This window comes from Ahaetulla prasina, chromosome 9, assembly GCF_028640845.1.
Source record: "Ahaetulla prasina isolate Xishuangbanna chromosome 9, ASM2864084v1, whole genome shotgun sequence".
In the NCBI taxonomy this organism is placed as follows: Eukaryota; Metazoa; Chordata; class Lepidosauria; order Squamata; family Colubridae; genus Ahaetulla; species Ahaetulla prasina.
Genome location: NC_080547.1, coordinates 13181143 through 13206766, shown reverse-complemented (window position 1 = coordinate 13206766; position 25624 = coordinate 13181143). Strand labels below are relative to the sequence as shown.

The 25624-nt window shown below is 46.1% G+C and overlaps 1 protein-coding gene across 1 annotated transcript in view; it reads right to left on the bottom strand.

The window, feature by feature from the left end:
• Positions 1-25624, bottom strand: part of GRIK4 (glutamate ionotropic receptor kainate type subunit 4) — a 494843-nt gene that overhangs the window by 94402 nt on the left and 374817 nt on the right. Inside the window, exons 9-10 of the mRNA XM_058194562.1 lie at positions 9351-9503; positions 6183-6287 (exon numbers count right to left, since the gene is read on the bottom strand). Of these exons, the coding sequence (XP_058050545.1) occupies positions 6183-6287; positions 9351-9503 (258 nt within the window). The remainder of the gene's footprint in view (positions 1-6182; positions 6288-9350; positions 9504-25624) is intronic.

The window sequence follows — 25624 nt, the reverse complement described above, 5'->3', positions numbered from 1 at the left end:
CAAGCAACAGAACGGAATCTTTATTTGATTTAAACTGGAATTGCTTAGAGAAGGCGCCGAGAGACTTTTGAAAGGAAGTCATTTTAAGGCTGCAGAGATGCCACAAGAGGCTGTTTTCTCCCAGCTCTTTCTCTGAGCCATCGGGCTCCGGATTATTGGCCGACTCTTTTCTTGGCCATCCGGCCTTGGATTAATTTTGAATTTTCCTGCTGCTTCCTCGGGACCTGATGGCGTCGCTGGAACTCTGGGACCTCAGCTAAGTCTTGCGCCTCCCGGTCATTGTCAGCTGTGGATTCAAAGTGGTATTGGTCATTACCTGTCTCTATTGGTTTGGTTTGGTCAGTTATTCGTTTCCTTAACTGATCTATGTGGCGCACACTCGGTTGTCTGGTAGCTCTACCACGCATCGATTTTGGGCCTGTTATCTTTATTACTTGTCCTGCGAACCAACTAGGGCCGTCCCCATAGTTTCGGGCCCACACCCGTCGCCTATGCTCATTTCCTTGTCTTTTCTAGTTCCCCTTGTAACCCTCGGTGTGTAATGGGGTTCAAGCGGTCAAGTGGGCACCGGAGTTTCCGTCCCATTAGCAATTCGGCTGGGCTTTTTCCAGTGGCCGTGCTTGGGGTTCTGTGCTGGACGGCTAGGAAAAAGTCTATTTTTGTTTGCCAGTCACCTGGCTTGAGCCTGGACAATGCCTCCTTAGCGCTCCGGACGGAACGCTCTGCAAGGCCATTCGACGCAGGGTGGAAAGGCGCAGAGAGGGCATGTCGGATGCCTTCCTCTGCCAGGTACTCTTCAAACTGGGCTGCCGTGAATTGGGGCCCATTGTCGGACACCAGAGTGTCCGGCAACCCGTGATTCGAATAGGTGGCGCAGGGTTGCGATTACTGCTTCGGCCGTGGTGGACTTCATGAGTATGATCTCCAACCATTTGGAAAATGCGTCCACCACCACTAGGAACGTTTGGCCGTGAAAGGGGCCAGCAAAGTCAATGTGGATTCGTGACCAAGGCCCTTGGGGCTTTTCCCATTCTCTGACTGGGGCTGTTGGGGGTAGAGGTCTGGACTCTTGGCAAGCTTGGCATTTCCCTACCCTCTCAGCAATCTCTGCGTCCATGAGTGGCCACCATACATAGCTTCTAGCTAACCCCTTCATCCTTACGATGCCTGGGTGACCCTCGTGGAGGTCCAATACCTTGCCCCTTAACTTAACAGGAATTATTACACGATCACCCCATAACAGGCACCCCCTTGAGCCGAGAGCTCATCTCGTTTTTAACAAATTCTTTGAACGTTCGCCCGGCGCGTGGCCACCCTCTCTGTACCCAACCGAGTACAGTCCTTAACACAATGTCCCGGTATGATGCCGAGCCACTTCCTTGATGTGACTGGGCCAGAGTCAACGAGTCAATAAGGAGGATGGGTGTCCCGGAGTGGGGTCTTGATCGCCCTGGCAGTGGGCATCGCTCAACGCGTCTGCATGCCCACTTCTTTTCCGGTCGATGCTGCAGCTTGTGCGAATAAGCGGCTAAAATATAGTCCATCGGGTCAAGCGTGGCGAAAGTGCCACAGGCGTTGTGGCGGTCGCCAGCCAGTAATCTAGTAGCGGTCTGTGGTCAGTCACGATTTCAAAATTCCGCCCAAAGACATACTCATGGAATTTTTGACCCCGATACAATGGCTAGTGCTTCTTTGTCTAATTGGCTGTAGTTCCTCTCTGGGAGGACATCGTTCTAGAGTAGAACGCTATAGGGGCTTCTGTGCCGTTTGAAGTCTATGGCTGAGTACAGCCCCACCCCATAAGGGGATGCGCATAAACCAGCACTAGGGGTAGTGAGTCGTGATATTGGATGAGCAGGCTATCACTTGAGAGCAGGTTCTTTACTGCTTCAAAAGCCCTATTTTCTGACTTTCCCCAAGACCAAACAGTATTTTTCCCTAAGAGCCTATGCAGCGGTTCCATACGGTTGCTTTGTTCTTTAAAAGACGCGTAAAATTAACCAATCCAGGAATGCCTGCAGCTCTGCTTTGTTTTTGGGCTGGAGCCTTCCTAATTGCCTTAACCTTGCTCTCAGTAGGGTGAATTCCTTTCTTGTCTATCCGTAGCCCAAGAAATCGACCGATTCGACCCCTATCTGGCATTTGTTTGTCTTGACTTTTAACCCGGCTGTCCGGAAAATGCTCAAGACCTTTCTTAACCTCCCCAATTCCTCCATGTTTTCCCTGAAATTAGGACATCATCAGTAGGAACTACCCCTGGGAGCCCTTGCAGTAGTCGTTCCATCAGGTTTTGGAACAGCCCTGGTGCCACACTAACCCCAAATTGCAATCGGGTGCACTTGAAGGCCCCCCTGTGCGTCACAATCGTTTGGGCTTCAGCTGTGCGGGCGTCTACTGGCAGTTGTTGGTAGGCTTGGGCCAAGTCTAACTTTGCAAAGACTTGCCCTTGCCCCAAAGAGTGCAATAAGTGTTGCACCACGGGAACCGGGTAAGCGCTTTTCTGTAAGGCTTTGTTAAGCGTCGCCTTGTAGTCAGCGCAAATTCTAATTGACCCGTCCGGTTTGATGGGGGTGACGATTGGCGTCTCCCACTTTGCGTGGTCGACTGGCACCAAAATCCCCTGATTTATGAGCTTGTCCAGCTCCTTATCGATTTTTGGTTTTAGGGCAAAGGAACTCTCCTCGCCTTAAGCCTAATGGGGGCTACCTGGGGGTCTAGGTTGAAGGAAATAGGGGTCCCCTTGTACTTGCCCAGGCAGTCCTTGAAGACATCTTCGAACTCGTTAAAGAGAATGTCTTTCAAATTGCAGTCACTTCTGTAGATGCCAGTCACTCCCATGCCCAGGGCACGAAACCAGTCTAGTCCCAACAGGCTGGGCAGAGTTCCTTCGACGATCGTGATGGGCAGGGTCTTCTTGTGAGGGCCGTACTCGACTCGGACGGAGGTGGTCCCTCGAACAGGGATGCGATTCCCCTGGTAGTCGTGGACTCGTAGTCGTTGTGCTTGCAGGTGGCGCTTCGCGACGGACGGCAGCGACTTCGCCAAAGTGTCCCAGGACATGATGGTGATCGCTGATCCCGTGTCTACTTCAAGCCGGCACCGCACTCCCTCTATTTTTGGCCTGGTGAAGATCTTCTTCTCCACTTTGGTCGAGGCGCGGCCTATGACCACCGTTGTTTGGTTGGAATCCGCGCCTTTTTGTTTGAGCCAATCGCGGGTCGCCTTGCCGATTCCGCGCTCTGATTGGCGATTTGAATTTTCGGCGGGAAGGTTGGGCGCTCGACAAACTTGAGCTAGGTGCCCTGTCTTCCACACCGCCGACATGTCGCATCTTTAAATTTGCAGCGTTGGCGCTGGTGTTGACCCCGCAGCTTCCGCATTCGTCTCGGTCCCCTTTGTCGCGTTTCTCGCGGCAGACCCTTCCTCATCCTTCACCGTCGGATTCGGTCTGAACCTCCTCCTGGTGCACGGGGTTGCCTTGCGCTCGTCTTGTGGAACCGGCTTCTGCAGCGTCTCTGCCGCTTGGGATGACATTTCATGTGCTCTGGCCGTCCAGGCGTTGGCCAGCGTTAGGTTGCTCTTTGCTAGCAGCCGTCGCCGTAGCGGATGTCTTTGACCCCTCGGATGAGTTGCTCGAGGAGCACCTCGTCTGAATCACGGTATCCGCGGTCCTTGGGCGCTCTTCTCAGCGGCCATGTAATCGCTATGGACTCGCCCTCCATCTGTCTTGCTCCCGAATTCAAACCGCCGCACATATTTAGACGGTGTTGGGCGAAGTGGTTCTTAGCAAAGTCTGTAAGTTGGCCCGACACCGACTGCAACGGTGTTGGCTCTGCCAGGGCTTCGCGATGTCAATGACCTCCGGACCGCAGTGGCTTGAAATAAGCCCTTTTCGGTTGTCTGGAACTCCGTGCAGTTCGTTGGCTTCTAGAAACTTTCAAACGGGTCATATCGTCCCCATTTCTCCTTAGCGGGTCAAGCAGTGCGGGTGGAGTGTAACTGGCCATCTCGCCTTTTCTGCCCTGGATTTGCTGGGTTCGGTTCTATCGTGCTTCAGCTCGGTTCTGGTTCTCCTCAGCCTCGAGATCCCACCTTCGTCGCCAATGTTAAGTTCTGGAAGTAACGAGGCTGGAGACCAGGGTAGTGACAACAGCTCTTTAATATAGGGTGAACCCAGCAACAGGCTGGGGGAAAAACCTCTCCTTTTATACAGTTCTGCTGGAGGCTTCGTCCAATCAGCAACGTGCTGATTTCCCGCTCAAATATTTAAAGGTACAACTGTTAATACATAACATTTTTAATATTGCACTAAATCAGGGGTCCTCAAACTACGGCCCCTGGGCTGGATACGTGCAATGAACGGTTGTGTTGCTGCGGAGAGTCTCCCCCTTTGGTGTCTTTTTGTGTGGGTCAAAGGAAGGCAGAAATTCTGACTTGGGGTCTGCTTCGGCCTCCTGGTGTGGGGCTTTGGGCGAAGGCTGGAGGGAAGTGCTGCTGGTGGTAAAGAGCCCAAGGGCCTTGTTCCAGTAGAATGCCTCATGGCCTGGAACTGGCTGACCATCTCAGCCCGCTGAGCCTCCAGGAGCCGGTACCTGGCCTTGAACTCCCGCAGGTCTTCCCTCTGCTTGGAAAGCCTATGCTCCTAGTCCTCAGTGAGGTGCTTATGCTGAGCCTCCTTCTCAGTCAGATCCAATTTGAACTGAGCCAGCTGTTTTGCCAATTCTTTCTTGTGGTGGCTGCTTAGCTCCAACAACTGCTTCCTGTTGGGGTCCTAAGGAGCCCAGGCGGGCAGGCGTGGAATGGCTGGGAGAGGAGGGGCGGTAGAGGCGGCAAGACGCCCCTCAAAGTGAGCGATATCGAGTTGGCCACGCCCACCTAGTCACATGACCACCTAGCCACGCCCACCCAGCCAGTCATTAGTCAGATCGTATTAGTGGTCTGTGGGATTTAAAATTATGAATTTAGGAGTCCCTGAGGTCCGAAAGATTGGGGACCCCTGGACTAGACGACCTCCAAACAGTCCATACAGACTTCCAGCTCTGTTGTTCTGTATTCTGACCCTTTGCAGAGCTTGGCTTTGCCACAGAAAGACAGAAGCTGGTCAGGCTAAACTCTTCCTCCATTTTAAGTAGAGTTGAAAGAGCCTGTTCAATTCAGCTCAAGCCGGCCGTGGGTCAGCGGAGCGAGCAGCTCCCCAAGCAACAGAACGGAATCTTTATTTGATTTAAACTGGAATTGCTTAGAGAAGGCGCCGAGAGACTTTTGAAAGGAAGTCATTTTAAGGCTGCAGAGATGCCACAATCACTTCAAACGGAAATTGCTCTAAAGCTGCCTCTACATAGGACGCCTGATTCCACTTCTTCTCCCATTTGTAGCTCCCTGTCAGGTTTGAAGCTGTCCCAAAAGATGCTAGGCTAAAGCTGGCTCTTACTCTGCTCCTTTTGCGTCTCCTATCTCCTATAGCGGATGCTAGGTGTGCTTGTACATTATTTGCAAAGATAATACCTGTATCTGGCACTCTTTCCATTAGGATAAAATTCATCCCAAGAAAGTTATCTTGCATATTTTAGCAACAGAGGAACCACGTGAGTTTTCCCCACCCCCAATTAATTAGACGTATAAAGGAAGTTCCAAACTTATAATCAGGGGCGGGCTGCTGGGGATTCGCAGGGATTCAGGAGATTCTGTGCAGGTCTGAGAACCCCCAAATCCCACTCCTGGCTGGTCCTGCCCACCCCACTTCTCCCAGGAGTCCCCACGCGGCCTGTTTTGGATGCAGGTAAGTGCAGGGAGCGCATGGAGGCTCGGGGAGGGCGAAAAACAGGCCTACTGGAAGTTTGGGAAGGGGCCTCTGGAGCCTGGGGAGGCCATTTTTGATCACCCCGAGGCTCAAGGAAAGCCTCCAGAGCCCAGGGAGGGCAAAAAGCCCCCCCACCCCGGTGCAGGAGGCCGACTAGGCCACGCCCACCATGGCCACGCCCACCCAGCAACTGGGCAGAGAACCCCTTGCTAAAATTTTTGAAGCCCACCCCTGCTTATAATCAGCAGAAACTGACAGCCAACCAGACAAAGGACATTTTTCAAGGAACTGTGACAACAAGAACAAAAGTCACAACATAAAGAAACAGGTAGTGTTGAACCAGAGGACAAAGGGCAATTAAAGAAAACGTCTTTTCATTTACCTGTCTGAAGCCATTCCTGGTATACTGCAGGATTTTCAGCGCGTAGTTGGATCGTTGACCTTTGCTGTTGAACTCTATGTGGCCAGTGAGACCTTCCAATTCTACCTGTCCAAGAGAGGGTGAGTTGCAGCGCCAGATAGAAACTCTGAGTCTGAAGGATACAGCCCTACATGTCTGTCAAGGCAGAAGGGAAAACATACTGTGTTTCCCCCCAAAAAAGACCTCCCCAGATAATAAGCCCAATCAGGCTTTTGAGTGCATGCCCTAAAATAAACCCTCCCCGAAAATAAGCCCTCCCCGAAAATATTTAAATGCGTGTGCAACTGGTCCCTGCCATTTCCTCTGGTTAGAGTTAGGGAGACAGAACTGGAGATCAAGTAAGACGGCAAGAGGAGCCCCGTCTTGCTCCGTTCATCCCAAAATAATAAGACCTCCCTGAAAATAAGGCCAAGCGCTTATTTTGGAGTTCAAAAAAAAATAAAAAATAAGACAGGGTCTTATTTTTGGGGAAACATGGTAGTCTTGCATGTAACATCTTGGATCTTGGTCTAAGGTCCCTTGCAGCCCTACAATTCTACAATTCTATGAAAACTACTGGAAAAGTCTGTTGCTCCTCACAGTTGTGAAAAGTTTCAGGTTAGGAAGGAAGATGGGAAGTTTTTGAACAGGGTACCAATGTGATTAGGTGAAAGGAGAGGAAGTCTATCAGGAAATGGTTATTTGCCTAACTAGCTGTCCAGGCAATATCTAAACTAACTATGTCTGTTTGTAGAAAGGCATGATATTGCTTTAAGGCTGTGCTGCATCATGCAAGCATCCTGATTGGTTGAGCTCTGTAGCTAATGTATAAAAGGACTACTAAATTATGGCTTGTGGGGAATCTATAGGGACGCTACAGCATTGTAACCTAATGACATGCTGCAACTGTATATTTGAGCTTTATGATCATTGCTTGATCACGGCTAGTTACTGATTCCTCAAGATACTGACTGTTGTGAATTGAACTGTGTTTTGCCGAACTGAAAGAAGACCTGGTTTGTTGTGCAAGTCTACGTTAGTAAGAAGACTTTGTAACTTCCCTGACTGACTGGCTTTATATGTTTATGACCTGGAATTGTTTTTGGACTATGACTTTGCCTTTTCCCTAAAAGTAGAGGAATATCAAACCCCAGTTTGTTGGCAAGTGACTGTTACTGTATACAACCAGTCTCAGTCGTTTTCACACGTAGGGTACTCTGGTCAACAGTCCACAACCTTGGTTGTGAACCCAGATTACCCTTAACAAAGTCCAGGCCACCTGCATTGTGAAACAGTGGTGACCGAGCCACCTTGCTTTCTGCCTCAACAGCTGGTCTCCCTCTTCCTCTGTGGAGACCTTTCTTCCCATCACCATAGCTGTGAGTTTGCACTGTCGGAAGTGAGTGCTTAATTCAAACGCGTTGCGTGGGACTTGAAGGGGAAGCCATTACATGGCTGGGTGGCACCAGGCGTCACATTGGGTTTATGTGAACATGAAGCACGAGGGCGCAAAGGTCTGGTAAATCCAGATAACCACACTCTGCTAATTGTTGACAAAGCATTAGATTATTGATTTTCCGGCAATACAGATCCCACACAGGAGAAAATACAACCGTAGCAATTTCTGTTAGAGATTCATATTTTTCCCCCCCAGCAGAATGCAAAGCCCCAAACCGAGCTTGTGATGGACGTGTCGAGTGATTTGTCCATCCTCAAAGGCTGAGATAACAAAAGGTCTCTTTTGTGCAGAAGGGTACGAATCATATCCTGTGCCATATTCAGCAGGGCGAACCCAAAACGAGACTCAACTTGTATTTACTGACAGACATCCTTTCATTAAAAGGACATTGTCCCACAGCCAAGCAACCATAGATTCAGGCCCACTAGGAACTTGAAAACATCTTAGTTTGTTGCCTATGTGACATTTGGAGGTGTGACAAATAGATGATGGACTCAGGAGGAACTATCATTAAAAAAAATGCATTTTTTGAAGGTCTTATCTCTGGATCAAAGTTGGCAAACATCTTCAGTAAAGCCTACAACAGGATCGTCCGACCTTGGCAACATCAAGACTTGTGGATTTCAATTCCCAGAATTCCCCAGCCGCTTCAACTTCTGGGAGTTGAAGTTCACAGGTGGTATGGTCCGCCAGCAGCACTGTGGAGGTGGCAGCGGACAGCAATAAGGCTGAGGAAGAACATGGGCCAGTTCTGGAGGCTGGGGAAGGCCCAGATGAGGGCTCTGTGTCGAAGGCAGGGGTGGGGCCAGGGCCATCGGGGAGTGATGTGTGAACTCCGGAGCCTCCAGAGGCTGACAGTAGTGAGGCAGAGGAATAGGAGAAGCCTGTTCCTAATGCACGCATGAGAAGAGGCAGGTAGACTTCCATCAAATAAGTAAGATCAAGCTGATCAGGTTTCAGTAACTCAGGCCAAATGCTAGGTGGGATCTTCCAGAACATTGTTTCTCAACCTTGGTAACTTTTAAGATGTGCGGACTTCAATATGCTGGCTGGGGGATCCTGGGAGTTGAAGTCCACACATCTCAAAGTCCTTAAGGTTGAGAAACATTGTTCTAGAGAGAAATGGAACAAACTGTCATGGGATGATATGGATTCCTTCAGGGGAGATATTTACACAAATTTCTAGGATCCTTTCTGATGCTTCCTATGATCTACTCCTACAACCTTGAGGTAAAGGTAAAGATTCCCCTCGCACATGTGTGCTAGTCGTTCCCGACTTTAGGGGGCGGTGCTCATCTCTGTTTCAAGGCCGAAGAGCCAGCGCTATCTGAAGATGTCTCCGTGGTCATGTGGCCAGTATGACTCAACGCCAAAGGTGCATGGAACACTGTTACCTTCCCACCAAAGGTGGTCCCTATTTTTCTACTTGCATTTATTTATGTGCTTTCAAACTGCTACATTGGCAGAAGTTGGGACAAGTAGTGGGAGCTCACCCCATTATACGGCACTAGGGATTCAAACCACTGAACTGCCGACCTTTTGATCGACAAGCTCGGTGTCTTAAACCCTGAGCCACTGATTCCCTACAACCTTACTTTATGGTAAACCTGTAAGCGGGACTCCTGTCTATCTCACGCTACAACTGGGGTGAACCCACATTCCCAAATCCTCCGCGTTCAATCCATCCTCACCATTCTGAGGTAGTTCATCAAACTGGTGCCATGTTGCCAGATTTGGGCAGATCCGCAAGACAAGGGTTTCACGCCAATTTCCTGGCTCCTGTTCAGTTCTTGGACTGCGCTGACCACAGCATAGACCGCATCGAACAATAAGGCAGAAGACAGCTGAAGAAAAGGGAAGACAAGGAACCGAGAGAAGAAATATTATTGGGACCCAAAGTCCAGGCTGATCCCAAAAACAATAACCTGGCACAGAATAAAGGAAAATTAAACAAGTAAATTCTTGGTTGCACTCAAAGGAGAATAAAGTTTATGCATTTGATGGCGAAGACCCTGAACGAATTGTAGCAGGTGGTGCTATCTCACTAATCAAGACTGATTTCTTACATGCTAATCAGAATTAAACCGGTTTGGTGCTTGGTTTGAAGAATGGAACGGAACAGAACAGAACAGAATAGAATAGCAGAGTTGGAAGGGACCTTGGAGGTCTTCTAGTCCAACCCTTTGTTCAGGCAGGAAACCCTAAAACGTTTCAGACAAATGGTTATGCAATCTCTTCTTTAAAAATTCCAGTATTGGAGCATTTACAGCTTCTGGAGGCAAGTTGTTTCACCAATTAATTGTTCTAACTGTCAGGAAATTCCTCCTTAGTTCTAAGTTACTTCTCTCCTTGATTAGTTTCCACCCGTTGCTTCTTGTCCTGCACTCTTTCTAGAGTCTCAACATCTTTTTTACATTGTGGCGATCAAAACTGGATGCAATATTCCAAGTGTGGCCCCACCAAGGCATTATAAAGTGATATTAACACTTCACGTGATCTTGATTCTATCCCTCTGTTTATGCAGCCTAGAACGGTGTTGGCTTTTGGAACACAAGAAAATACCAGAGATATAATCTAGACTATATGCAGTATTATATGCAGAGGTGCTATTCAGCAGGTTCTGACCAGTTCTGGAGAACTGGTAGCAGAAATTCTGAGTAGTTCGGAGAATCGGTAAATAACACCTTTGACTGGCTCCGCCCCATCTATTCTCTGCCTCCCGAGTCCCAGCTGATCGGGAGGAAATGGAGATTTTGCAGTAACCTCTACTGGAGTGGGGTGGGAATGGAGGTTTTACAGAATCCTTCCCCTGCCACGCCCATCTAGCCATGCCACGCCCACCAAGCCACATCCACAGAATCAGTCGTAAAAAATTTTTGAATCCTACCACTGATTATATGGATCTTTTTTTAAAAAAAACAACATACAGGGTCTTTTTAGTTATGGCACTATCATTGTGAAACTTTCTCCTTAGGAAGCCCCATTGTGATTTACATATCAAAGTCAATTCCAGAATTAACTTTTTAAGGAAAACTTAGCATGGAATGAAGCCCATTCGTTATTTTTCCCAGTCTGGTTTTGCTCTGAGATATCTATTTTCCCCCCTATTATGATCTGTTACAGAGTTGTTTTTATTGGAGGGCTGTCAAATGGAGTTCTCCTGTTTCTATTATCTGTAATTTGATGTTATTGTTCTTAATTGATTTTAATCTACGTTGCAAGCTGCTCTGCTTTGCATCTGAAGAAGAGCCAGAGAGAAGGTTGATAAGGTACAATAACGATCCGTGTTTATCCAGAAATAATTAAAATATTTTGCAACCACTATTTGAGAGTGTCTTGCAAGTGATCTTGACGTATCAGATTTTATTAGGAAAACATGCTCTCCAATGTTATTCAAGCAAGCGGAACACGAGAACAACTCCGGCCTACACAATTAATCAATTCTGATGAAATGTCCTAGATCAAAACTGTTCTAAAGATATTATTTAACCTTGTACAGTTATATTCCGTGAGCGCATTAATTTGCTCTGAGTCACACTTACAGAGAATTAATTAATACTAGATTCTGCTATTTGTTGTTGTCAGTTGTGAAGTTGTGTCTGACCCATTGGCTTCTGCTATATTTCCTAAGAAAAACTACTTTAACCTCAAATCCCGGATTATTTTGATACACTTGCAAGAGTGGCTATTCGTCTGTTCCTTTTAATCAATATTTTTTTTTTCATCCTGTCATATGTTTCTCAGCTAACCACAAATATTTACTCTAAATATGGGACTTAAAGAGTTTCAGTAGAAAGAACGTATCTATTCTGGGATACGGATGAACGAATCAATATCTATGTGTCTCAGTCGCTAATTTCTTCAGTGTAACAACATTATGGGAAACTGAGAAAGGAGACCTTCCCCCAAATGCCTCCTAAATTACAATTCCCCAAAATATTTATTTAATTCTGTCTTTATCTCGGGATTCCAATCGCTGAAATGGCATTCCCCTCTGTCCAAATCATCTTGAACACTTATATTTATCGATCCGACTTAAAACATCCCAGCGGATGGATAGAAACGCTAATTTTCCTTGCAAATCTACAGAGATGTACAGTCGTGGCCAAAATTGTGGAAACCTTTTGGGATAAGTGTATTTTCTAAAACTAGCTAATAACACCACTATTTTTTTTTGCAGTAAAGGTAAAAATACGTGCTAGTTGTTGCTGACTCTAGGGGGCAGTGCTCATCTCCGTTTCAAAGTCGAAGAGCCAGCGCTGTCCGAAGATGTCTCCGTGGTCATGTGGCCAGCATGACTCAACGCCAAAGGTGCATGGACCACTGTTGCCTTCCCACCAAAGGTGGTCCCTATTTTTTCTACTTGCATTTTTATGTGTTTTCAAAACTGCTAGGTTGGCAGAAGCTGGGACAAGTAACGGGAGCTCACCCTGTTACACGGCACACTAGGGATTCGAACCGCTGAGCTGCCGACCTTTCGATCGACAAGCTCAACGTCCTAGCCCCTGAGCCACCGCATCCCAGTTTTTTGCAGCAGTACCATAAAACTATATATCAATGGAAAGCTAATTTAATCAAGAATGTAATGCAATAACTTTTGTGAAGGATTTGCTATTAGAATAGCCGTTACAGTATATAAAAAAAAGTGAAACATGTAGAAAAAACGAGATATAAAAAATAATTAGTTAATACTTACTTGGGTAACCTTTAGCATGAATGATGGCCTTACAACGTCTTCCCATGGAGTGAATCAAGTCTTTTAGTTCTGCATCTGTTCTAATGTGAAACTAAGATTGAAGGATTGCTTCTATTAACTGGGTTTTATTGCTGGGTTGCTTCTGACCAGGGGTGAAATCTATCACTTCCTTACCTACTTGGAAGTGCATGCGTGCATCACATGCACACACACACTCTCTGCGCGTGCGCAAAACCTTTCTGTGCGTGCGCAAAGGGTACAAAACACATTACTTGCTGGTTAAAACCAGGAAGTAATGATAGCCAGGCAGGTGGGCAGAGCCTCGCACCGCGATTGCTACCGGTTCTCTGAACCACCAGCCAAGATTGCTACTGGATCAGGCGATCCGGTCTGAACCGGGAGCATTTCACCCCTACTTCTGCCTAACAAGTTTCTTTAGTCGGCTCCATAGATTTCGAATTCAGTTAAGGTCTGGACTATTCCCAGGCCATTCCAGCAGTGGAATAGGATCATCTTGAAACTCCCCCTCCAAAAAAAGGGGGTGTTATTAGCCATCAAACCTCAAAAATGCACTTTTCCCAAAAGGTTTCCACAATTTTGGCCGCTACTGTATGTTCCAGTTTTGGCCATACCCATTTTCTGCATTTGTAAATCTGATCTCAACAAGAAGTAAATACTTGCAACCCTTTGATTCTTCTCCATTTCCGATTTTACACACAGACCCAGAACATTTGCACCTGTTTACGCTGCACTCATTGGAAATTCCGATTTCAAGGCTATTTCCTACATTCTGGATAAACAGTTTAACTATCTGAGCATCCATGCAGAGGCTGCCTATTGATAAAGTGGAATATTTAATCCATTCCATGTGCTAAAAATACCCTCCGTGCTAAAGCTTTCCCATGATAACAAAAGAAATAAAGGCATCGGAGTGAGAGGAGCTGAAGCAAAGCTTCGCAGGAGAATATTCTTGGGATTAATTGCCATTTTAACTAGAAATCAGTTGCCCACCTGGCAGCGCTCGGCTGATGTCTGTCTTTGATAATGCCAGCTTTATCCAGATAAACATATTCAAGATAGGTTGTCTTCTACCTCTTTTTCAAGAAATTCAGACTGCTATATTTGATTCTTCTCCCTGCTCTTCTTTTTAGTCTTCTTTTAGTCCTTCTTTTATATCTAGCCCAATTGAAGCTACAAGATGTTCTTCAAGGACAGCCTTTATATATATATCTGAGATATATATATATCTGAGATATATATCTCATTACCATAGTCAAATCTGGAGGTGACTAGCAATAGCAATAATACTTAGACATATATACGGCCCCCTAGTGCTTTATAGTGGTCTCTGGGTGGTTTACAGAGTTGGCAAATTGCCCCTGACAATCTGGGTCCTCATTTTACCAACCTTGGAAGGATGGAAGGCTGAGTCAACCTTGAGCCGGTCTGGATCGAACTCCTGGCTGTGGGCAGAATTAGCCTGCAATACTGCATTCTAACCACTGGGAAGGAAGGAAGGAAGGAAGGAAGGAAGGAAGGAAGGAAGGAAGGAAGCAAGCAAGCAAGCAAGCAAGCAAGCAAGCAAGCAAGCAAGCAAGCAATAGCATTTAGACTTATATATTGCTTCACAGTGCTTTACAGCCCTCTCTAAACAGTTTATAGAGTCAGCCACTTGCCCCCAACAATCTGGGTCCTCATTTTACTGACCTTGGAAGGATGGAAGGCTGAGTCAACCTTGAGCCGGTCAGGATCGAATTCCAATTTACCTGCAGTGCTGCATTTAACCTTTGTGCCAGCAGGGTTCCTTGCCAACAGGGCATGTGGGGCATATTTTTCTGGATAATAAGGGGAATTCTGGGAATTGAAGTCCACCCATCTTAAAGTTACCAAGTTTGAGCATCTTTGCATTAAACCCTCCAGGAACGTCCTACACGAAAAGCTTCCATTATTTCTATAAGAGAGTTTACAATTTCCATGCTGACAACTCAACTTAGATTCAATGGCACCTAATTAATTCTATTTATTCTTCCTGTCTCATATACTATATTTTTAATGTCACCAACTTCAACACCTTCGGCATTTTTTATAGTGTTGTTATCATTATCAAGAGATTAACTGGCCACTTTTCCTTTCCTCCCCATGCTATGACTAAGATTTCACCTTTAATTAATGCCACTTCCTGCTCACCATTGTTCTCAGTCTCTTATTATGATTAAAGTTCCATTATTTAAAAATAAATGAACCACTCTCCATCCCATATCTTTCTCCAACAATTCCCCCTGGGGTTACGAGATCTGTCTCCTCTTCAAAATCCCACACATTATGTCACCTCTACCATTTGTTGTTGTTGTTAGTTGCAAAGTCGTGTTCGACCCATCGTGACCCCATGGACAACATACCTCCAGGCCTTCCTGTTCTCTACCATCCTCTGGAGTCCATTTAAGCTCATGCCGACTGCTTCAGTGACTCCATCCAGCCACCTCATTCTCTGCCATCTCCTCCTTCTTTTGCCCTCCATCGTTCCCAGTATTAGGCTCTCCTCCAGTGAGTCCTTCCTTCTCATTAGGTGGCCAAAGTATTTGAGTTTCATCTTCAGGATCTGGCCTTCTAAAGAGCAGTCAGGGTTGATCTTCTTTAGGATTAACTGGTTTGATCGCCTTGCAGTCCAAGGGACTCACAGGAGTCTTTTCCAGCACCAGAGTTCAAAGGCCTCAATTCTTTGGTGCTCAGCCTTCCTTATAGTCCAACTTTCACAGCCATACATCACAACTGGGAAAAACCATAGCCTTGACTATACGCACTTTTGTTGGCAGGGTGATATCTCTGCTTTTTAGTATGCTGTGTAGATTTGCCATAACTTTCCTCCCATTTAAACACTATAACCCTTAAGAATACCTACCGATTGTGTCAGGACACACACCCAGCTGTCATGAAAATAATAAGGGTTTGGATATGATGTTCAAAAAGGTTTAGAGCTTGAGCTTATCTAGAATAAACAATTCTGATTCATCTTCAAGATCCTTGACAGGGCTTTGCTCTCAACTGACCAAATGATGATTTGTGAAGCCTTTGGACAAATGCATTTTCCAAAATAATAGTAAGAAATATATGTCTGTGGAGATTTTCAGTCATCCAGGTCTTGGTTGTCCCAAAGGTGCTTTTTCCAAGAGGCAACTGGACTTTCTGGTTTTTCTTTGAAGACGTTTTGCTTCTCATCCACGAAGCTTCTTTAAAGTCCAGCTGATGGACTTTAATCAGAGCTGAAAAAGCTTCTTGGATGAAGCTTTTTTCCCCCCCAAAGCTTTCTTTCTTCAAAGAAAAACCAGAAAGTCCAGTTGCCTCTTGGAAAAGTACCTGTGGGAGTGAGAAATATGCTTTGCACAAATTCCTTAGCTTTTTGCCGGATTGATCAGATTTCCAGAGATTGTTCTGAATGCTATGTGGAACGAATCCAAGGTCAAACCAACCAGCAGCAGGTTAAAACCAAATTTATCTTGGTGGGCCTCTGTTCTCTTGTCATCGTGTCCATTGTCTGACTCATGATCTTCAAAATTCTTTTAGTCAATGTTTCCACGTCTTCTCTTCTCCTTGTTTCTGTGCTGTTAACAATCTCTTATTAGTGGCCACAAATGGTTCTTGTAGATCTTAAGGAAGCACATGACACTATTGATTGGGATTTTTGACTTTGCGGCTTACAAACATTTGTTTCAGTTCTTAGATTTTTGAATCCATTGTCCACTGTCTTGCAGGGTTTTTTTTAATTTGCATTTATATCCCGCCCTTCTCCGAAGACTCAGGGCGACTTACACTATGTCAAGCAATAGTCTTCATCCATTTGTATATTATATACAAAGTCATTGGCCCCAACAATCTGGGTCCTCATTTTACCTACCTTATAAAGGATGGAAGGCTGAGTCGACCTTGGGCCTTGAACCTGCAGTAATTGCAAGCAGCTGCTGTTAATAACAGACTGTCTTACCAGTCTGAGCCTGGTAAATGTTTTTTTTAAAACATTTTTTTTTTATTAGACAAGACGATCAAGGGCAGTTTCCCCAGAAGCAGAATTTGGGGCTTTAGGATTTAGAGAAAATGTTCTGCAGCAGAGTTGCTCAAGGCAATGGAGATCCCATTAACAAATCCAAACAATTTTCTATCCATCACCTCCTTCCAGGCACATCCAATTTAGGGAAGGGTGGGGAGCAAGAGAAGAATTTCAATGCATGAAACAGTCACCCCACTATCTAAACTGAACACTGGGTGCTATCTAACAAAATGAAATCCAATAGTGAAAAAAGGAAGGTTCTACATTTAGGCTCTTTAGAAGGCCAGATACTGAAGATGAAACTGAAATACTTTAGCCACCTAATGAGAAGGAAGGACTCACTGGAGAAGAGCCCAATGCTGGGAAAGATTGAGGGCAAAAGAAGAAGGGGACAACAGAGAATGAGGTGGCTGGATAGAGTCACTGAAGCAGTCGGCGTGAGCTTAAATGGACTCCAGAGGATGGTAGAGGACAAAAATAGGAGGCACTAAGGGAATCCTGCCATGCCTTGTCTCAAGAGCAAGAGTTGGTCGCAGCGAATTAACCATGACCAGTTGGCCTTGACGAGTTGTCCCATGCCATTGAAAGAACCTCCTTGACTTCTTCCTGTCTTGTCAGCTTTTCATCTGAATCTTGCTTGAGGACCACATTTGTCTGGATCGTTTAATTGCCAGCTCCCTCTGCCACTGTTTATCTGTTACTCTTATTTAAACCAATAAAGCAATTTGGGATTCAGCAAGGATGGCAGCCAATTAAGTTGTATTTCTCCATAAGGAGGCTATTGTGTCGATTCCCCCCCCCAGGGTCTTCCAGCCATCCAATGGGTTTGAAATATGTCTTCCCTTACTCCCCCCCTCCTCCCCACTCAACCTTAGATTCAGTCATCACCCTTTTAGAGTTCTCATCCCTTCTCAGCTGATACGAACAGTCAGCCTGCACACGTCTCTTCATTTGCTCGTTAGCACCTATTGTTTCAATGCCATTTGTTTTCCTTTTGGGTTTCTCGAACTCTGGTCGACTCAAGTGAAAAGAATTCAGAGGCGCAAGGAAGGTGTCTGTCTAACAAATTTGTCTAAATTCTTCTTCACATGACGTGCCCAGAATTTGATCTAGAACTCCAGGAGGTGTCCAACCGGAGGTGGCTTTTAGCTGGTTTGCATCGGTTCCCCCGTACCGGTAGCAGAAATCGAGGGTGGGCCTGCCCACCTGCTCTGGCTCTTTGCCAACTTATTTGGGCATGTTTTTGAGACTAGGCGCATGTGCAGAAGGTGCTATCAAGCCCCGGCCGGGACTCGACATTTGGTGGGGGGGAGAGTCCAGAAATATTTTACAAAAAGAGTCCTCCATTCCTCTGAAAACAACAAAATACGATATCCCACCAGACTTGAAATCCTAGGCTTAGAAAACGTGGAACTCCGTCGCCTTCGACAAGACCTAAGTTTAACTCACAGAATCATCTATTGTAATGTCCTTCCTGTTAAAGACTACTTCAGCTTCAATTGCAATAATACTAGAGCAACCAATAGATTTAAACTTAATGTCAACTGCTTTAATCTAGATTGCAGAAAATATGACTTCTGTAACAGAATCATCAGTGCTTGGAATACTTTACCTGACTCTGTGGTCTCTTCCCATAATCCTAAAAGTTTTATCCAAAAACTATCTACTATTGACCTCACCCCATTCCTAAGAGGACCATAAGGGGCGTGCATAAGCGCACAAACGTGCCTACTGTTCCTGTCCTATTGTTTTTCTTTTCTTCTTCCTATATACATATATGCTTATACCTCCTTATATTTATTCCATATATGTGTTTATATATTATATAATCTTTTTGTATGATACCTACATATATTGTTATGACAAATAAATAAAATAAATAAATGAAGCCACCAAAGCTACCTGTAGTGACCTCTGGTGGCGGGGGGTCATCCAAGCGGCAGGTGGCATCTACAATGGATGGGGAAGCAGCTGCAATGAAGGGACAGCGGCTGACTCTGATGACGTCATGCATCGTGCGCCGAGGAAGACAGAGATGCTCCATGGAGGCGGGAATCTTAAAACTGCCGAATAGCTGATGGGTGGGTGGTCTTAGCTGCCGGATGGTGGCTTAAGACAAACAGTGTGTATAAATAGAGCTGAGAGGCAGCTGCTCTCAGCGCTAACTTTGACCCTGTAACTTGACTTGTTCTGCATTCTGGCTGCGGTTCCTCATTAAAGAACTCTGCTTCCATCTTTTTGCTGCTGGTCTCTTATGGATCCACGGACCTGGATTGACAAGCCGAGAGGCACGCACGTGAGCAAAGCGCATGTGCAGAAGTCAGGCGCGTGTGCAAACTGGGCACAAAGAATGTTCTTTCTGTGCCAACTCAGAAAGCTCAAACTGCCCAAGGAGCTGCTGATTCAGTTCTACAGAGGAATTATTGAGTCTGTCATTTGCACCTCTATAACTGTCTGGTTCGGTTCTGCAACCCAACAAGAAAAACACAGACTTCAGAGGATAATTAGAACTGCAGAAAAAATAATTGCTACCAACCTGCCTTCCATTGAGGACCTGTATACTGCACGAATCAAGAAGAGGGCCGTGAAAATATTTGCAGATCCCTCGCATCCTGGACATAAACTGTTTCAACTCCTACCCTCAAAACGACGCTATAGAGCACTGCACATCAGAACAACTAGACACAAGAACAGTTTTTTCCCAAAGGCCATCACTCTGCTAAACAAATAATTCCCTCAACACTGTCAGACTATTTACTGAATCTGCACTACTATTAATCGTTTCATAGTTCCCATCACCAATCTCTTTCCACTTATGACTGTATGACTATAACTTGTTGCTGGCAATCCTTATGATTTATATTGATATATTGATCATCAATTGTGTTGTAAATGTTGTACCTTGATGAACGTATCTTTTCTTTTATGTACACTGAGAGCCTATGCACCAAGACAAATTCCTTGTGTGTCCAATCACACTTGGCCAATAAAAATTCTATTCTATTCTATTCTATGAACAGGCGGTGAACCAGTAGCAACATAATGTGAAACGCACTGCTGTGTCCAACCCATGTACAATAAAGTGGAACCGTTATATCCCATGATTTAGAAATTAAATTTCTCTCCAAGCTTCCTTTTTTGGCAGCCAGATCACACTCCTAAAACTCGTATTTAGTAACTAAGGATGTGAAAAGTTCTCTTTCATTCTGTTTTTATTACTCTGTGTGACCATTAGGAGTTCAAAGGAACTGCTAAGGAGGGGAAAAAAAGCAACTAGAAATATAACCAACCTTGTCATCAACAAGGAATCTAATCCGTATCTACAGAGATCGATTGCGGAGGTCTTCTAACTAAAGAATAAAGTTGGCTGAACGGGTAACAGTATTAAGAAGTCAAGAAACCTGGTGTAGGTCAAGCAATTTCACTGAAGAAAGAGATTAGGAAGGCTATGCTGGGTAGACTGAATGCCACCACGTGTTTACTGGACCCGTGCCCCTCCTGGCTGGTGCTGGCCACTCGGGAGGTGACACGAGGCTGGCTCCAGGGGATTACGAGTGCTTCCTTGTTGGAGGGAGTCTTTCCGGCCGCCTTGAAAGAGGCGGTGGTGAGGCCCCTCCTCAAGAAGCCTTCCCTGGACCCGGCTGTTTTAGGTAATTATCGTCCGGTCTCAACCTTAACCCCGGCGAAGGTTGTAGAAATATGGTGGCATATCAGTTTCCCCTGCACCTGGAGGAAACTGTCTATCTAGACCCGTTCCAGTCGGTTTCCGGCCCGGTTACAGCACTGAGGCGGCTTTGGTCGCGTTGGTGGATGATCTCTGGAGGGCCAGGGATGAGGTTGTTCCTCTGCCCTGGTCCTATTAGACCTCTCAGCGGCTTTGATACCATCGACCATGGTATCCTGCTGCGCCGGTTGGGGGGATTGGGAGTGGGAGGCACCGTTTATCGGTGGTTCTCCTCCTATCTCTCCGACCGGTCGCAGACGGTGTTGACGGGGGCAGAGGTCGACCCGGCGCCTCACTTGTGGGGTGCCGCGGGGTCGATCCTCTCGCCTTCTGTTCAACATCTATGTAAACGCTGGGTGAGATCATCAGTGGTTTCGGTGTGAGGTACCAGCTGTGCGCTGATGACACTCAGCTGTACTTTTCCACACCGGCCACCCCAATGAAGCTATCAAGTGCTGTCCCGGTGTTTGGAAGCCGTCACGGGTCTGGATGGGGAGCAACAGGCCGAACCTCAATCCCTCCAAGACAGAGTGGCTGTGGATGCCGGTACAGTCAGCTGAGTCCACGGCTGACTGTCGGGAGCGAGTCATTGGCCCCGATGGAGAGGGTGCGCAATTTGGGCGTTCTCCTGGATGAACGGCTGTCTTTTGATGAACACCTGACGGCCGTCTCCAGGAGAGCTTTCCACCAGGTTCGCCTGGTGCGCCAGTTGCGCCTTTCTAGACCGGGATGCCTATGCACGGTCACTCACGCCTTGTGACGCCTCGCCTGGATTACTGCAATGCTCTCTACATGGGGCTCCCTTGAGGGGCATCCGGAGGCTACAGTTAGTCAGAATGCAGCTGCGTGGGTGATAGAGGAGCCTCGGGCTCCCGAATGACACCTATCCTGCGCAGGCTGCACTGGCTGCCTGTGGCTTTCGGGTGCGCTTCAAGGTTTTGGTGAACGTCTTTAAAGCGCTCCATGGCATAGGGCCGGGCTATTTACGGGACCGCCTGCTGCTACGAATACCTCTCACCGACCCGTGCGCTCTCACAGAGAGGGACTCCTCAGGGTGCCGTCGGTAGCGACAGTGTCGTCTGGCGGCGCCCAGGAAGGGCCTTCTCTGTGGGGCTCCCGCCTCTGGAATGACCTCCCCAGGACTTCGTCAACTTCCGGACCTCCGAACCTTTCGCCGCGAGCTTAAAACTTACCTATTTATTTGCGCTGGCCTGGGTTAGTTTTTTAAATTTATGGGTTTTTAAATGGGTTTTAGTTTTAAATTTTAATTATGGCCAATTTTAATAAGTTTTTTAAGTGTATTTTAAATTGTATTTATATATTGTCTATTTTACTTGGCTGTGAACCGCCCTGAGTCCTTCGGGAGAAGGGCGGTATACAAATTTAATAAATAAATAAATAAAATAAATATTGATGCTTTTGAACTTTGGTTTTGGAGCGGGCTCCTGAGACTCCCACGGACGGTCAAGAAAACAAATCAATGAATCACTGAACAAAGTCACCCAAAGTTCTCACTCGAAAGACAAATGACCGGATTCAAATATTTGGACACAAGATGCAAAGACCAGCTCCCTGGAGAAGATGGGAATGGTGGAAGAGAAGAAGACAACAATCAGCAGCAAGGGGAATAGACTTTGTTACAGGAGTGATGGGTGTCTGGCCTGGAAGCCAACTTTTTCATTGGATCTTCAGGCCTGCTACATTTACCACTTTGGGAAACTGGGAGGAATGGATTCTATGGAGCAAGAGTGATATACAGTCATATTAACATTCCTTTCTCAGAGAGTCAAGGACATCTTGGCCTGCACCTGGACGGCTGGAACTGGGAGGCATCTCCAGTTGGGATGGTGCTTTGATTGGATCATGTGATGGACATGTGGGTGCTGGGCAGGGACTTGGACTTTCCTTTGGCGGGGGAAAACCTGGGAGCTTTCAGATCCGGGTTTTCCCAGATGTGTCAATAAGACATCTCTAAGAAAATGGATAAAAAAATATAATAAAATATAAATATATAATATATAAATATTTTTTATAAATTATATAAATATAAAAAAATAAAAAAATAATAAAAACAAGTCAGTCCTAGTAGAGATCAACCCTGACCGCTCTTTAGAAGGCCAGATCCTGAAGATGAAACTGAAATACTTTGGCCACCTAATGAGAAGGAAGGACTCACTGGAGAAGAGCCCAATGCTGGGAACGATGGAGGGCAAAAGAAGAAGGGGATGGCAGAGAATGAGGTGGTTGGATGGAGGCACTGAAGTAGTCAGCGTGAGCTTAAATGACTCCAGAGGATGGTAGAGGATAGGAAGGCCTGGAGGAACGTTTTCCATGGGGTCACCATGGGTCAGACACGACTTCACAACTAACAACAAAAATAAAATGGAACTTTGAGGAACTTTTAGCCTAGGAGTTTTCTTTCGTTGGGGGTGTTACTTGGATCCCTGACAATGGGTGCACCATGAGAAGGCACCAGGTGATAGACAGAAAAAAAATATATTGACCCAAGCGGTTGCTAAGAAACGACACTGACTTGATGGCACATAATCAATCAATCTCTTCTGTCAGCTTAAACACGAGGTTCTTAGTAACCGAGGGATTTTATAGTCCTTGTGTTGAAATGTAATATGTCGTCACCATCATCATTCTAGCCATTGTCTGTCCACAGCAGGATGAAGGCCTCTTCCATATGTTTCCAACCTATACGGTCCTGAGTTTTCTTTTGCCAATTGGGCCCGCAACACTTGCTCATGTCTTTGATCCATCTTGTTTTAGGTCTCTTTTGTGGATGCCTTTGATCAAGTGGGATCCGTTCTATGACAGCCTTGATCCACCTACCATCAGTTCTTCTTGATCTGTAACCAGGCCATTTCCATGTCAATTCTTTGATACTCTTGATGATATGGTATACTTTCGCTTGTTCTCTAATCCATATGTACGGAATCCATATGTAACGTGCAGTGTGTTGTGGTCCGCCAGCAGCCTGTGGAGCTGGCAACAGAGTCGGAAAGCGATGAGGCTGAGGTGAGGACGGGGCCATCAGGGAGTGAGGTGCAGACTCCAGAGCCTCCAGAGACTGACAGTAGTGAGGCAGAGGAACAAGAGGAGCCTGTTCCTAATGCATGCATGAGAAGAGCTGCCAGAAGGCAAGAGCAGCTCAAGCAAAGAGGACGACTCGGGAGTAGGGCCAAGAGATGATTGGCCCCTCCCATAAGGCTTAAAAGACCAGCAACGGCGTTTGAGCTCTGCCGGAAAACAACGTTGGTAGCTGCATCTTCTTCTTCGTCTACGTCTTGCATTTATTTTTGTTTCGGTGACTTCTGAACGTTTGCCAAGAAAGGCCTTTGGCAGTTTGCCTAATTGGAGCAAGGTTTGCGATAGGACTGAGGAATTTGTGTTGGGAGGAATTTGCTTTAATTCAGGTGAACTACGCCGGTAATGAAGTAATTCTCAGCTGTTCGAATAAAGTTTGTTTGTTTTTACACTGACTGAGTTTCCTACTACCTTCTTGGGCCTGGGTCACAACACAACGGGATCTGCTTTACCCATTCAACGTTCATGGACCATGCATGACATAGGTAGCCTTCAACTTACAATTAAAGCCCCAAATTTCTGCTGCTGAACAAGACAATTGTCAAATGAGTTTTGCCTCATTATACGACCTTTCCTACCTGAGTTGTTAAGTGAATCTCTGCAGTTGTTAAGTTAGTGACGTGGTTGTTATCAGCGGTGGGTTTCACATCTTGTTACCACTGTTCGCCACGTGTGTGTGCCTTCCGCACACATGCTTTGCTCATGTGCGTGCCTTCTGCATATGCGCCCAGCCTCAAAAATGTGCCTAAATAGGACAGCATAAAGCTGGTTGGGTGGGCAGGTGGGTGGGCAGGTGGGTGCCACCCGTGATTTCCGCTACCGGTTCGCCTGAACCGGTCCGAACCGGACTGAATATCACCTCTGATTGTTATGTAAATCTGGCTTCCCCATTGCTTGTCAGAAGGTTGCAAAAGGGGATCACGTGACCTCAAGACACTGCAAATGTCATCAATACACACCAGTTGTCAATCAGATGAATTTTGATCAGGTGACTATGGGGAGGCTGCAACGGTCGTCAGTGTGAAAAATGGCCATAAGTCACTTTTTTTCAGTGCTGTAAAAGGTAAAGGTAAAGGTTCCCCTCGCACGTATGTGCTAGTCATTCCCGACTCTAGGGGGCGGTGCTCATCTCCGTTTCAAAGCCGAAGAGCCAGCGCTGTCCAAAGACGTCTCCGTGGTTGTGTGGCCGGCATAACTCAACGCCGAAGGCGCACGGAACGCTGTTACCTTCCCACCAAAGGTGGTCCCTATTTTTTCTACTTGCATTTTTTACGTGCTTTCAAAACTGCTAGGTTGGCAGAAGCTGGGACAAGTAACGGGAGCTCACCCCGTTACACGGCAGCACTAGGGATTCGAACCGCTGAGCTGCCGACCTTTCGATCGACAAGCTCAACATCCTAGCCCCTGAGCCACCGCGTCCCTATTACAGTGCTGTAGTAACTTCAAATAATCACTAAATGAATGGTTGTTAAGGATTCTCTGTACAGCCAAGATTTGGAGGTACGAATGAAAGAGGCCGTTGCATTGATCCCATCCTAGCCACACTTTCATAATAAAGCAAAGCCTTCTCAATGATTACACAGTCAGTGTTCATCCTACAATTTATATATATAAAAATGGAAAGATTCGTACCCTTTTGATGGCCCTATTTAAATACCGGTAAATGCATGCTTAAAAAAAAAACCCCTCCTTTTCTTTTGACGAAGTAGGATTGCGCTGCTAAAACACTAATCTAAAATCAAAGACAATTTAAACATAACATGTTCATCCGTATGGTTCTCCAAATATCCAAGTCCTTTAGCCCTCTTTTTCCTCCCTCCCTCTCTCCCTCTCTCTCCTAGGAAACCATCATTATTTTTTTTAAAACTCCTACTTTATTATCTCTCTGAGTATAAGAGAATGACACACTTGGCCCCCAATTTACTGTGGAGAATTACGAGCTGTACCGTTCCAATGGTATAAGCAGGATTTCTGACACTAGAAGAAACAATTAATTACCAACATCTGTTTTCAGCCCACATTTTAATTACCTAATCTAGCCATCTGTAATTTTCAGGGCTTTTCCTTGAATTTCCATTCCTGGCTGTGTGATTCAGGGGAGTCACGCTTGGAACAAAGGACACCCTAACATTTTGAGCAGAAAAAAGTTCCATAATCTCTCAGCCACATTTCCGCAGCTATCACAAACCTCCCTGGAAAAACCCAGACCATCAGAATTGTCCAGCATTCAGAAGGCAGGACAAGAAGTAACGGGTGGAAACTAATCAAGGAGAGAAGCAACCTGAAACTAAGGAGAAATTTCCTGACAGTTAGAACAATTAATCAGTGGAACTACTAATTTACTGAATAAAACTCTGCATTGGAGACAGGAAGGGCATCTGGCCAGTAAATACTTGGCTTTTCAGTTGCC